The sequence below is a fragment of the Mastomys coucha genome, unplaced genomic scaffold (assembly GCF_008632895.1).
Source record: "Mastomys coucha isolate ucsf_1 unplaced genomic scaffold, UCSF_Mcou_1 pScaffold3, whole genome shotgun sequence".
Lineage (NCBI taxonomy): Eukaryota > Metazoa > Chordata > Mammalia > Rodentia > Muridae > Mastomys > Mastomys coucha.
The window spans coordinates 27,361,340-27,374,862 of record NW_022196909.1 but is presented as its reverse complement, the minus strand read 5'-3'; the positions used below and the strand labels follow the sequence as shown (position 1 = coordinate 27,374,862).

Below are 13,523 nucleotides of genomic sequence, written 5' to 3'. Positions count from 1 at the left end.
TCATTGTATTAGTGGTGACACATACCTTCTGCTGGAGACCTATATAAGGACATTTGGAAGAAGGAAGATCCTCTCTCTTCTTCACCTGCTTGCCTTGTGGGACTGAGCAATGGCTAGATCCTTCCTTGGACTTCCATTCATAGCTGCTGCTGACCATTGTTGGGAGTTGGACCACAGACTGCTAGTCATCAACAAATCCCCTTACTATATAGAGACTACCCATAAGTTCTGTGACTCTGGAGAACCCTGACTAATACAGATACTTTCCTGTTGCTGTGATAAAAGACCTTGAGCAAAAGCATCTCATGGAGAAAAAGAGCTTATTTGGGTTCCAGTTTCAGAAGGGTAAAAGTCTGTCATGGTGCCAAGCGGTGGTGGTGCCAGCACTTAGTAGGTAGAGGCAGGTAGATCTCTGTGAGTTTGTGGCCAGCCTGGTCTACATAGTGAATCCAGGATAGCCAGGGCTATACAGAGAAGCCCTGTTTCAACCCCCAACTCAAAAAAAGAGTCCATCCTAGCAGAAAGGCACACAGTGAGGCAGCAGGCAGAAGCTGGTGGTGGGAACAGGAAGCCGAGAAAGCACGTCTCTCACCGCACGCAGGAAGCAAGGGCAGCGAGCTGGAAGTGCAGTGAGCTGTGGACTCTCAAAATCCACTGAGCAAGGCTGCTCCTCCCAGAACCTCCCCAAAATAGTCTACATCAATTGGGGATCAAGTGTTCAAAAGCCCGACCCTAGGGGGGACACTTCTCATTGAAACTACTGAAATCATGGTTAACTGGTTGGAGGCCAGTCTGAGTGACATGAGAGCCTGTCTCACCCAGGCCGATTTCTCCAAGCATCCCGAGCTGGCTGAAGGATGGGAAGTCAGGCTTCCTTGATTCTTCCAGGAGTCTCTCGTGTTTACACGCACAGTCCTGAATTCCAGGAAACTCCTCAGCCCGGAAAACTCATATGGTGCATTAGGAGCAGTCTCCGTTTAGAAATGATAATTCCTAAATCCATGGGTCCACTTTCAAGTCCAGGCAAAACAAGATGGTGGCCACCCTGGACAGAGGGATAGGAAAGGGGGCAGCATTGGAGGGTCCAGAGGAAGAAGGTAGGCAGGAAGGCACTGGGGAAATCCAGACCCTGTGTTATCATAAGAGAGTGTCTATCTCAGTTTTCTCTGGAGGGAGCTGGCTGGTGTCTGTTTGGAGCTGGGGGTCATACTCATGGCCAGTCAGGATGGTATGGGACCCAAGCCCAACACTATCCTCAGCAACATGTGGCTTCAGGATTTTGTCACAGGACTGAAAAAGACTTCCTGATGAAGATGTCTCAAAGACTGTGCACATGTACCTAGGGCCCAGGATGGGAAAACAAGAAAAAGACTGGATGTCTGGTCTGAAGAAACCCCTCCCAATCTTCTCCAAACTGCTCTTCCTTTCAGAGAGGTGTGGCCCTGAAATTTTGTTTGTTTTTTGTTTTGTTTTTGGGTTTTTTTTTTTTGCTGTTGCTTGACAACAAAAGCTAATTCTGAGATTCTAAATCACCATCATCGTCACCATCATCACTACTATCACCATCATCACTACCATCACCATTATCACCACCTCCATCATCATTACCATCATCGTCACTGTTGTCACCATCACTATCACTTATCACTATCACCATCAGCACTCCACCACCATTACCATCATCCACCTGCCTTTCTTCTTCTTCACTCTTTGTAAATGACAGGTGCATCTGCCTACTCGTTCAATGCAAACATATCCAAACCAAACCTATGGAATGATCCCAGACATCTCTTTCCTCACAAGCCACACCCACCCCTCAGCAAGCCCTGCCTCCGTCAGACAAATCCACTGTTCTGATGTCACGACAGGACACTGTTGTCTACAAAGTGCAAGTCTGGGACGTGTGTAATCAAGTTACCAAACAAAGTTGCAGAAGAGCTTCTTGCAATGTTCTGAGTACGTTTATGATTTCCTAGTGGGTCAAATTCACAACTATCCTGGGGTGTGCGGGGCCTGCGAGCTAGAAATAGGCCAATTCAACCACTGGTCCCCATTTTCACAGCCTCCACCTCAGTACCTCCTTATCATTGGACCTTCCTGGCTGCCTTCTAAACTGCAGGTTAGACTCCACGCAGGTCTCCACATACACCTTACTGGTGGCCCGCGCTATAACGGGAAATAAACAGAGTCTCTGGTTTGGTTTACCTTCAGCAGCTAGACAGAAGTTGCTGTCCTTTGCAGAGTTAAGAAAGAGAAGAGTTCCTTTCTGGTCACCGGCCCTGCCCTCTCGTGCTCTCCCGGAAGCTGTGTGCACACCCTTGCACCAGCTGTTTCTCCCTGGAAAGTTCATTACATCATTAGCATACACCTGCCATCTGAAGTTAAACTTCTTCTGTGCTTTTGCAACACATTGGACAAATTCCCACATTCCCAGCTCCTCCGTAGGACAGGGATTCTTCTGTCTTATTTGGAAGCTCTCCTCAGAGCGCGTGCAGCACTTGAAAGCGGCATACATATTTGCTGACTGATCTGTTGAATCTAAGGTTGTTGGAGCTGAATAGAAACGGTCTGACATTGATGTTTCAGAGAAGGGGAAACAGAGACGCAGAGAGTCATGGGTCCAGTTGTGTAGCTGCAAACGTACCCAAGGACACCAGCTACGTAGAATCCTTACCTTCTTCTCTTTCCACCATCGCAGCCATTACCCACAAGGACAGTTTTCCCTCTAAACATTCCTGCCAAGTTATCATGAAGAGAAATCTCAGCACACGTTCATGAGGCCTGTGCAGATAGCGACAATGCTAACCTTTATGAGCGGGTAGCCACAAAACCGGTTCTTGTAACTTCAGTAAAATCACTTAAGACTCAACTCTCTGTCCTTGTAGGAAGAGCCTGCTCAAGGACATTTTAGGGACAGGATTCAGGAAACCGACAGCTGTGTGCCCCACTCAAGGATTTAGCCCCGTGTGCTGTCTCTATGTGAAGGCACACCTCCACAAACTCTTTACTCTGTTTGTACAAGGAAGGGCAGGGTCTACGTTACTTTACTCAGTTTACGCTTAATTTATTTGTGTGTGTGTGTGTGTGTGTGTGTGTGTGTATGCTTCATAGTGAGAGGTTTCTAAAAACAAAACAAAAAGTACAGTACCTGAGATATGGCTCAGACTCAAGAGGGCTTCCTGTTCTTGCAGAAGACCTAAGTACTGTGTTCCTAGTACCCACGTCTGTTGGTGTACCTGTAACTCCAGCTCCAAGAAATCCAACATCTCTGGATCCAAGAGCACCTACACACTCATGGCATTCAGACACAGACACAGACACAGACACACAGACACACAGACACACACACACACACACACACACACACACACTTTAAATAGAAATATCAAGATTAGCACCTGGCCTACCCACCTCCTGGACACTCCCTCCCTCTCAGCCCAGGGAACTTGCCTATAGGTGCCATTCCCATATTCACCACCAGAGACCCCACTCGGAACTTCCAGAGCTTTTGACTAGCGGCTTATGCATTCAATTACAAACACAGACTGCCTGGTTCTCAGGCTCTGCGCTGACTGAGGCTAGGCCGGAGACAGGAAAACAACAGAAGAACAGCTGGGAACATTTAGCCAGGAAAACGGAGTCATAGCCACCTGTGGCCCAGGCCGCCAACGCAAGGCTGGGGGTAGGTCAGACACTGGCTGACTGAGTAGTGATTGGGATTGAAGACCTAGAAGAGGATTTCCTGAGAGAATTTGGGGAGCAGAGCTGGGGGCCAAAAGGGAATTTCCATGGTCAGCTGGTTGAAAGGCCTGGGACAGATCTGTCTCCAGAAGTCTGCAGCTCCAACGGTACACCCTGGCCTGGTGACCTTCCAGGATGTCATTATCACTCGTACACACTCACTTGCTGTGTTTGTTTTGTGTTTTATTCAGAGTTTCACACCATAGCCTTGGTTGGCCTGAAACTCTCGCTATGTAGACCAGGCTGCCCTCATACTCAGAGATCCGCTTGCTTCTGTCTCCTGAACGCAGGGTATTAAAGGTGTTCGCGCTAAGATGTAACTGTGACAACACGTCTGGCACCTTTTTTGTTTTGTTTTGCTTGGTTTTTGTTTGTTTGTTTGTTTGTTTTCGAGACAGGCTCTCACTGTGTAGCTCTGGATGTCCTGGGACTCATAGTGCAGACCAGATTGCTCACAGAGATCCGCCTGTCTCTGCCTTCTCCTAACTGCCTCCACCGTCGCTGTCAGTCCCTACCTCTTTTTTGCAGTATTCATTCACACCCGTGGAAGGCCAGCTTTATTTTTGACGGTGCTTAGGAACCCGGGCTCTTAGGCAAGCCCTCTATCCCTGAACTACTGTGCGAGCGCCCGAAAGCCTGTTTACTAATACGGAACTGGGCGCGCTCGCCCTTACTCCTACGCCCCTCCCGGCAATAGGGCTCCCACGCCGGGATTCGGAACGTGGACATCTCTGCTCCGGAGCGCTCTTTCTTTGATTCTCGCCCCCTCCGCTCGCCCGGTCGACTGGAGCCTAGGCCACGCCCCTTCTATCGAAGCCACGCCCCAACAACGCGACACGCCCCCGACACGCCTTCTCGCGTCCCATTGGCCGCCGGCATTGTCCGCTCCCTGGCCCGAGCGGTGATTGCGGCGCGCCTGTGTCAGTCCCTGGAGAAAGCGCGGGTGGCGGGCCAGGCCGCGGGACAGCCGCAGGTGGGGCCTGGAGCGGTGGCTGGATCGAGGCAGCCCAGCAGCCCCGCGCGGCAGCCAAGATGCCTCGCGGGGACTCGGAGCAGGTGCGCTACTGCGCGCGCTTCTCCTATCTTTGGCTCAAGTTCTCTCTCATCGTCTACTCCACCGTGTTCTGGGTGAGTGATGGAGCCGGTGGAGCCGGGGTCGGGGTGGGGTGTGGGACGGTCCGCACTCCCTCGATGGCCCTCCCCCACTACACTCGACCCAGGGTTGGGTCCAGCTTCAGCCACTCAAGAGAGGCCGCCGGGAGTGCGCGACGGTTTCTCGCACCACTTCCCTGGGAACCGGGTGTCGTGGCGGCCCCAGCTCGGCTCGGTTTCAGCAGCCCAGCCCTCAGGGTTAGAGCCGGTTGCCCACAGGACGCCACTTTGTTCACCTGTGCTGCTGAGCTCTTACCTGATGGGGTCCGGCTCGCCAGCCAGCATCCTCCTGCTGCTCTGTAGGGCGCGGGTACGATGTTGGTTGCGCCTACCATGCTTTCAGGGTGTGATCCCCCATCAGCGGGGCCAGAGGTGATCGGCTGTTGTGCTTGTGGCCACCTGAATTCCAAGTCTGGCCCCTGTTGCTACTTGCCTGTGCCTTCCCTCTGGTCAAGATGTTTGTTTCTCTTGGGCGTCTTGCTTTCTTCCTTGATGGGAGGAAGTGTGCATGCCTTCTGGTTGGAGTGGGGCATTTCACTAGACAACCTGGCGGCTCCTGGGTGGTGTTGCTATTTCCACAAGTTCTGGCTTTCCCCTTAGAGGATCAGGATGGCGTTGGTGGTGCACAACCAGGCTTTGACTACTACCCGCCACTTCCTAGCTGAGTGACCTGGGGACGTTCCTTCGTTTCTCTGACCATAGTTTTCTCATCTGTCGTTGGGGATAGTAATTATTAAACATCTGGTTGTAGAAGTAAAATGACACAGGCCAAGATGAGACCACAGAAAGCTAAAAAAAAAAAAAAAGGAGATAGAAATAATTATTGTATAATTATAATTATAAAACAATAACAACAAATAATACTCATTAGTATTTATTGTTATTGCTATTGTTTTCTTTTTTGAGACAGAGACTCTCTATGTGCCTGTCTCTGTCACCCAAGTGCTGGCATTAAAGGCATGTGACACCACACCTATTATTATTGTTGTTATTATTGTGACAGGGTCTTACTGTAGCTTAGTCTAACTGCTGCTGCTGCTGGTGGTGGTGTGTGTGTGTGTTTGTGTGTGTGTGTGTTTGCTTATTTGTTTGTTTGTTCCTAGACAAGGTTTCTCTATATAGCCCTGGCTGTCCTGGAACTCACTCTGTAGACCAGGCTGGCCTCGAACTCAGAAATCCACCTGCCTCTGCCTCCCAAGTGCTGGGACTAAAGGTGTGTGCCACCACTGCCTGGCGTGCTTATTTGTTTTGAGACAGTATCTTATACATTTCTGACTGGCTTAGAACTCACTAAATAGCCCAGGCTAATCTTGGACTCATAGTAATCCTCCTGCCTTAGCCTTCCAAGTACTGGAATTACAGTCATGAGACACCATGTCTGGCACCATTAATGTTACTATGGGCAAGGAATCTTTGCCCGGGAATGGTATAAGCACCTCCCACACATTGGGTACTGGGATCACAAGGGTGTATGTACTATACTCCTGGCTTGTCAGGGCATTTCAGAATAACTGGACTTCAGTCTCGACATGAGGATAGCCTTCCATGGGTTGGCTCTATGCTCACTTCTCCAGAAGTGTGTACATAGATGGGCTTGTCCAGAGATCCCAAAGGGTCCCCTGAAAATAAGACCATCTCTCCCTCTCTCTTTCCCTCCCTCCCTCCTTCCACTTTCTTTTCGTCTTTCCTCTCCTCTTTCTTAGCTCCTTACTGCATTTCTCCTGTGGGCAGGAGCTGCTGGGCTGGCCATCAAGACTGCCTCTGAATGGGACCCCTTTGCAAGGCGGGCGGCCCTGCTGGCAGTCAGTAGATCTTGACTCTAGTCCTGCTATGTCCCAGACTCACTGGCATATCGCAGGCAAATGATATCTCTGTTTTGGGTCCCAGAACTGTTGGTTCTAGTCTTTGGCTAGCTTCCAGCCCAGTTCTCCAACTCCAGGCACTGTGAAAGATTAGCAGTGTTGCTAGGCTCCTAGGGGTGGATGGTGGGGCAGAGACTTGGGGTATGTGGTGCAGGGAGTTTGAAGGGTCAGGTAGACGATTTGAAGCTATAACTCAGAGACTCGCACCCAAAGTTGCATCAGAATTAACTTGGACGGTTCCAGCAGATCCCTGTGCCTTGGCACGCGTGTTTATTACCGTGTGTGCCTCAGCACCTCACACAACTACAGTGTGAGCCAAGACTGAAAACTGCCAGCACTGTGGATGGGCCTGGAAGATCACAGCCATTCTCAGTTTTGTCCTGCCTATAAGTCAGAGACAAAAGGGAAAGTAGAGGACAAGGGTGGACAGGTGGGGGTCCCATTCTCTCTCTCTCTCCTTACCTCCACGGCTCTTCAGTGTATAACCACTGATTCTTCTCACCTCCTCCTTTCCACCTGTAAAATGGGAATGTGTTAGACCCTGTCTTGCACCCCACTCATGGCATCGCTTTTTAGGACTAGTGGTGAGAGAGAATGAGGTAAGAGCTGGCCGGACCTGGTGAGGTACAGACAACTCCCCTCCAAAAACCTGGCCAGAGCAAAACATAGTTACATGAAATCAAAAGAGCTTGCAAGGTTAGAATCACTGCCCCTTGCAGGCCCCTCCTACCCCCACCCCCGCCCCAGCCCCCACCCCCATAGACCCCCTACGTCAGCTTTTACTCTGCTTTTCTAGAGGCTGAGCAAAATCCAGAATCGTAACCTTTCCTCTTTAGCCAACTGAGCCTGCTGTGTACCAACCAAGCCATCCCTGGTGGTATTTCTGCTTTAAAAAAAAAAAAATCTCCCCACCCAGGCCAAGAACTCAGCTGTGGACAAGGCTGTTGGGACGGCTCCAGGTACCAGAGTGTGACTACAGGGCGGCAGCGGCGGCCGCTGCCAGTTAAGTAATTTGTCCGGATTGAGTTTACTGCTAATTGAAAAGCATTTACAGAAAAACTCATTATCTAGATGCCATCTCCTGCCTCACCCCTGGCAAGAAGACAGACTGGGGCAAGGGTTACTCACTTTACCAGCCCAAGGTGTGAGTGTCTGCAGGGCGGTGATGGACCTTTAGTCCCAGCACTTGAGGGGCAGAAGAGGGTGGCTCGTGCTCTCTCTCTCTCTCTCTCTCTCTCTAACTCAGAGAGGGAAGTAAGAGGGAGGGGGAGAAAAGGAGAGAGAGAGAGAGAGAGAGAGAGAGAGAGAGAGAGAGAGGTTTTACCACCATGAACCTTCTCTCTTTTAAAGCTTTGGTCTCTGGTTTTGTTTTGTTTTTTTTCAAGACAGGGTTTCTCTGTGTAGCCCTGGCTGTCCTGGAACTCACTCTGTAGACCAGGCTGGCCTTGACCTCAGAAATCTGCCTGCCTCTGCCTCCCAAGTGCTGGGATTAAAGGCATGCGCCACCACTGCCCGGCTGTTTTGTTTTTTAATAGGATTTATTCATTTTTATTTTGTGTATTAAGTGTTTTGCCTGCATGGAAGTGGTGTTAAGTGCTTTTTCAAAATAGTTTATTATCTTACTATATGGACTCTACACACCTAATAAAGATCAGAGGACACTTCTGGAGCAGATAATTCTCTCTTCCACTCTAGCTCTGAGGATCAAACTCAGATCGACAGGAGTAAGAGGCAGTCGCTTTTACCCGCTGAGCCATCTTGCCGGGGGCGGGGGTAGGGGGGGCCTCATTCACTCTTTGTCTCCCTCGTCCCACGAGTGTTTGCAAACACATGTGCAGGTTGTCTCTTCGCATTGCAAGCCTTTAGAAACCTTTAAGGACAACGTGTTTCTTGAAGTTGCATGTTGACTGCAGGTGGCAGCGGCGGTGGCGGCGGCCCTTCCAAGCTTGCCTGCATGGCCCCAGTTTTGTCTGTGTGTTACTGACGCCGGCAAAGCTTTTGTGTCCAGTGCATAATAGATAAGGGAAAGGAAGGGGACTACGTCTGGTCTGAGATGCAAGAGTACTTACTTGCCTAGCATGAGCAGCCCCTGGATTTGATCCCCACCCCAGAGGGGAAAACCCCAATAATTATTTTTATATCAGCACCCTGTGTCTTCCCACACTGCATAGTCCTCCCTGATGGAGTTTTATAGGGACTCTGGCCACTCTTCCCAACCACTTGTATATAATTCCACCGTCAGTGCGTGTGGCTTGGCCAGGGATGGTGTGTGTGTGTGTGTGTGTGTGTGTGTGTGTGTGTGTGTGTGTGTTTGGAGGTGGGTAGAGTACATAGATGGGGAAGGACTAGGGGAGGAGGCTTCACGTATGAAGTCATGGGGGAATCGTAAGCTATGCTGGGTGCACACCTTCCTGCAGGGCAGCTTTAAGGTCACCCAGGCGCCTGCCATACGTGCCTGGTGCCTATGGAGGTCAGAAGAGGGTATCAGATCCCCTAAACTGGAGTTATATACAGTTGTGAGCGGCCATGCAAGTGTTGGGAATTGAACCCGGATCCTCTGGAAGAGCAAACAGCCAGTGCTCTTAACCACTGAACCATTTCTCCAGCCCCATGACCACAAATTCATAATTTCCCTGGTGCACCTCCAAAATCCTGGGATTATAGGCGTATATCACCATGCCTACCTTGTAAAATGTCCCCCCCCCCCAAAATCATCATTGACTCTGCAGACACATCCTCTCCCACTGGGGCAAGACAAGGCAGCCCTCTACTATATATGTGCTGGGGGCCTCGGTCCAGCCCACGTATGCTCCCTGGTTGGTGGCTCAGTCCCTGAGACTCCCAGGGGCCCAGGTCATTTGGCACTGTTGGTCCTCCTGTGGGGTTCCTATCCTCTTCAGGGCTTTCAGTCCTTCCCCCGACTCTTCCATGTGGTTCCTTAACCTCCATCCAGTGTTTGGCGGTGGGTATCTGCATCTGTTTCAGTCGGCTGCTGGGTAGAGCCTCTCAGAGGACAATGATGCTTGGCTCCTTCTTTAAGCATAACAGTGTCTGTCATTAATAGTGCTGGGGATTGGTGCTTGCCCATGGGATGGGTCTCATGTTGTGCTGGTTCGTGGCTGGCCATTCCTTTACTCTCTCTTTATCTTTGGTCTCTGCATTTCTTCAAGCCCCAATTAAATGCTTTTTTCCTCCTCCTGTTTCTTTAAATCAGAGTTGCTGTGGTCATGGTGTCTCTTTATAGCATGAGAACCCTGACTGTGACACTCTGTTAGAGCCCATTCTCTATGGGTACAGCAAGAGCATCTTTATTGTTTTCTCTATGGACTATTCCACATAGGGTATAAGAGGGAGCTGGACCGGCTGGTTTTGTGTCAACTTGACAGAAGCTCGAGTCATCGGAAAGGAGGGAACCTCCGGTGAGGAAATGCCTGCATTGAGATCCAGCTGTAAGGCATTTTCTCAATTACTGATCAATTAGTATCGGAGTGGTGGGCCTAGCCCTTTGTAGGTGGTGCCATCCCTGGGCTGGTGGTCCTGGGTTCTATAAGAAATCAGGCTGAGCAAGCCAGTAAACAGAATTCTTCCATGGCCTCTGCATCAAATCCTGCCTCCGGGTTCCAGCCCTGCTTGGGTTCCTGTCCTGACTTCCTCCATTGATGGACTATGATCTGTAAATGTAAGGTGAATAAACCCTTTCCTCCCCCTCTAAAGGGAAAAAAAAATATTGACAGAAAATGCATGCAATGATACACAAATAAAAAGTAGAAAGCGGGGGTTGGAAAGATAGCTCAGCGGGTAAAGCCAGGCATCCTGAGTTTGATTCCCAGAGCCCACTTAAAGGTGGAAGAAGAGACCTGACTCTAGGGTTGTTCTCTAGCTTCATGTGTTCCCTGTGACCCATGGGCCCCCACATGCACAATGAAAAGAAATAAAATTTTTAAAAAAATTAAAAGGAGAAAAGGAGTTGGTGTCTTTTTGTCTCAAAATTAAAAATGAAGCAGACGGCCAGTGGCACCCTCCCCTTCCTGCCCTGGCTTGTCTTAAACAGAGGGGACCCCCTGCTACTAAGTTATCCAAGGCAAAGGATGGCCCGGATACAAACATACACATGTAGTATGCAGTATTTATATGTTATTATATACTTATGTAACACTTATATATTATTTGTATATTTTACATATTAATGTTATATTAATAATATTATATCTAATGTTGCATATTAGATATACATTCTCACTGCGCAGGGAGCTATGGGGAGTGTCATCTTCTCACCTAGTGCTTTAATGCTTTCATTTGAGAGTCAGGGTCTCAGGATGCCTTTGAACTTCTGATCCTATTGGATGCTAGAATTACAGGTGTCCACCACCACACTCAGTTTATATGATGCTAACTATAGAACCCCGGGGCTTTACGCATGCTAGCCAAACACTACCCAATAAACCAAAATCACAGGGACTTCACTCAAGAAAACGTTAAGTGAACTTCATATACCTGCTAGGGTCTGCCTCTGTCTTTTAACTAGTTAATTGTTGTTGTGTGTTTATGATGTGTGTCTGTCTGTCTGTCTCGGGTCCCGCATCTTGCATGTGGAAGACAGAGGACAGCCTTTTGGAGTTGGTTCTCTCCTTCCACCTTTCATGTGTTCTGTGGCTCAAATTTAGGTCTCTGGGGTTGCAAGGCTTTTACAGACTGAGCCATCCCACGGGCCCCAAGGGGCCGCCCTCTTTCTATGTGGTAGTTTTAACAGACTTCAGTCTAGGCTGTGCCAACGGTTTATTTTTCTGGCCACAGCTGGGGAATTCTGTGGTTGTTTCCAATCTGAACCACCTATACTGATGCCCCACACCCACACCGAGGGTGCTTCTTGAATGATATGCTCAGGATCACCCCACAGAGCTGAACTGAGCCCCCTCATGTCATCCTCTTGGCCCAGCATTCCCCCTGCTCCTTCTAACCGGGTCTCCAAGTTGTCACCGTGCGTCTCACCCAGATCCTCCTCTTCCCATAGGCAGGAGGAATTATTGTAACACATGTGTCCTGAGATCATAGGGGTCAACATCTCTAATTTTAGCATTGCCCAGGACATCCTGGAGATCTGTTTACACACACTGCTTTTTCTTGCTGGGCTTTGGGCTCCTGGAGGTCATGGGTGTGGCTCACTCTGAATACCAGTTTAGGGCTGAGGGTACAAAAGGAAGGGGGAGAATGTAGGACTCAAAGGTGATGAGTTTGACCTGTACCCACAAGGCTAGGATTGGCCCCGGGACAGAGCTAAGCCTGGCCGCTGTGTGGGATTCCCTGCTGTTGGCCAGATTTTGAGGCATAACTTTGAGAGGGTTAGGCTGAACTTACAGTTAGTCACTGGCTCTCTAGAAAGCCAAGCCTGTTGTTGGGTCTCCTTTTGGGTCTGTGTGTGTGTGTGTGTGTGTGTGTGTGTGTGTGTAGTGTTGTTGAGGAGTCAGGGAAAAACCCAGTGCGGTGGTGGCGAATGGAGAGGGTCGGTGGCAGAGGAGGAAGTAATTTGCCTTCTGTAAGGATGGGCCAGTCTTCTAAGCCTTTCCTCTGATTCTTTTTCTGTTCTTAAAGATTCACGTATTTATTTATTATGGGTATGTATGTGTCATGGGCACCTCGTGTGTGCATGTGTGTGTGTCCGAGGAAGCCAGAGAGGGTGTCAGATCCATTGAAACTCTGGAGTTCCAGGCAGCTGTGAACTGCACAGTGTGGGTGGGTGCTGGGAACTGGGCTTTTGAGCAGTAACTACTCCACTGAGCCATCTCTCCATCCCTTCCCTTCCCTTTCCCTTATTTTATTTTATTTTATTTTATTTTGTTTTTTGAGGTCTCCTATAGTCCTGGTCTCAAACCCCTATTGTAGGTGAGGGTGGCCTTGAACTTCAGACCCTCCTGCCTCCACTTCCCAAGTACTCCTATTTATTACAAGTATGCATGGACCTTGCCTGTTTTTGTTTTTGTTTTTAATGTGGTGCTGGTGATCGAATCCAGGAAGGGCCTTGAGCATGCTCAGTGAGCATTCTACCATCAGCACTTAAAGAGTCCCAGTTCTACAGCCCCTGGGTCTTTGTATTTCACTGTCAGAGTGTGAACTCTGCACCCGGCGGCATCTCTGCAGATTTATCTGTGAAATGGATGTTAAGAGCAGGGCACGCCCAGACTTGCTGGGAGTAAGTGGACAGATATGTAAACCAAGCTGGGAGCCGGGGCCTGGCACGATGACAAACACTCCACTCCTTATACACACAGGGCACTGCCCAGCAACTCTCCCCTCCTCTCCCTGCCAGGCGTGCCCAGCCTCCCTGGGAGAACGAACGAGAGGGTCCCTAAAGACCCTCTGGGGATCCAGAAGAAACCAGAGTCTGGAGCAAAGTGAGGAGCTGCCTTAGATTGGTCTCCCAGACCTAGAAATAGGTGTCTCCCACAACCACCCCCCCCCAACTCCTGTAGCTCACACCTCCAGAGTTAGAGTGGGAGGTGACCTCTCTGGGAGGAGTCCTCTTCTCCCTCCTCTACGTCCTGGTAGGTGAGAGCAGACCGAAAGCAAAGTGGTTTCTGACAGATTTTCATTGCTTGTTGAGACAGAATATCTAGCCCAGGCTAGCCCGGAAGTCACCATGAAGCCCAGACTGGCCTGGAATTCCCGGAGATACTCTTGCCTCCACCTAGAGAGCAATGACTACAGGCGTGTGCTGCCGCACCAGGCTCTTGCAGATTTTTCTTTTTGAAAATGAGCCCTGTTTTTTTTTTT

The 13,523-nt window shown here is 49.7% G+C and overlaps 1 protein-coding gene across 4 annotated transcripts in view; it reads left to right on the top strand.

The window, feature by feature from the left end:
• The first annotated feature begins 4,600 nt into the window (after positions 1–4,600).
• Positions 4,601–13,523, top strand: part of Tspan15 (tetraspanin 15) — a 43,108-nt gene continuing 34,185 nt past the window's right edge. For 2 of the 4 annotated variants that reach the window (XM_031347930.1, XM_031347933.1), the window contains exon 1: positions 4,605–4,869. In XM_031347930.1, coding sequence (XP_031203790.1) covers positions 4,774–4,869 — 96 coding nt within the window. In that variant the 5' untranslated portion in view covers positions 4,605–4,773. Of the gene's footprint in view, positions 4,870–13,523 lie in introns of all 4 variants that reach the window. The other 2 variants (XM_031347931.1, XM_031347932.1) reach the window with 2 other exon arrangements.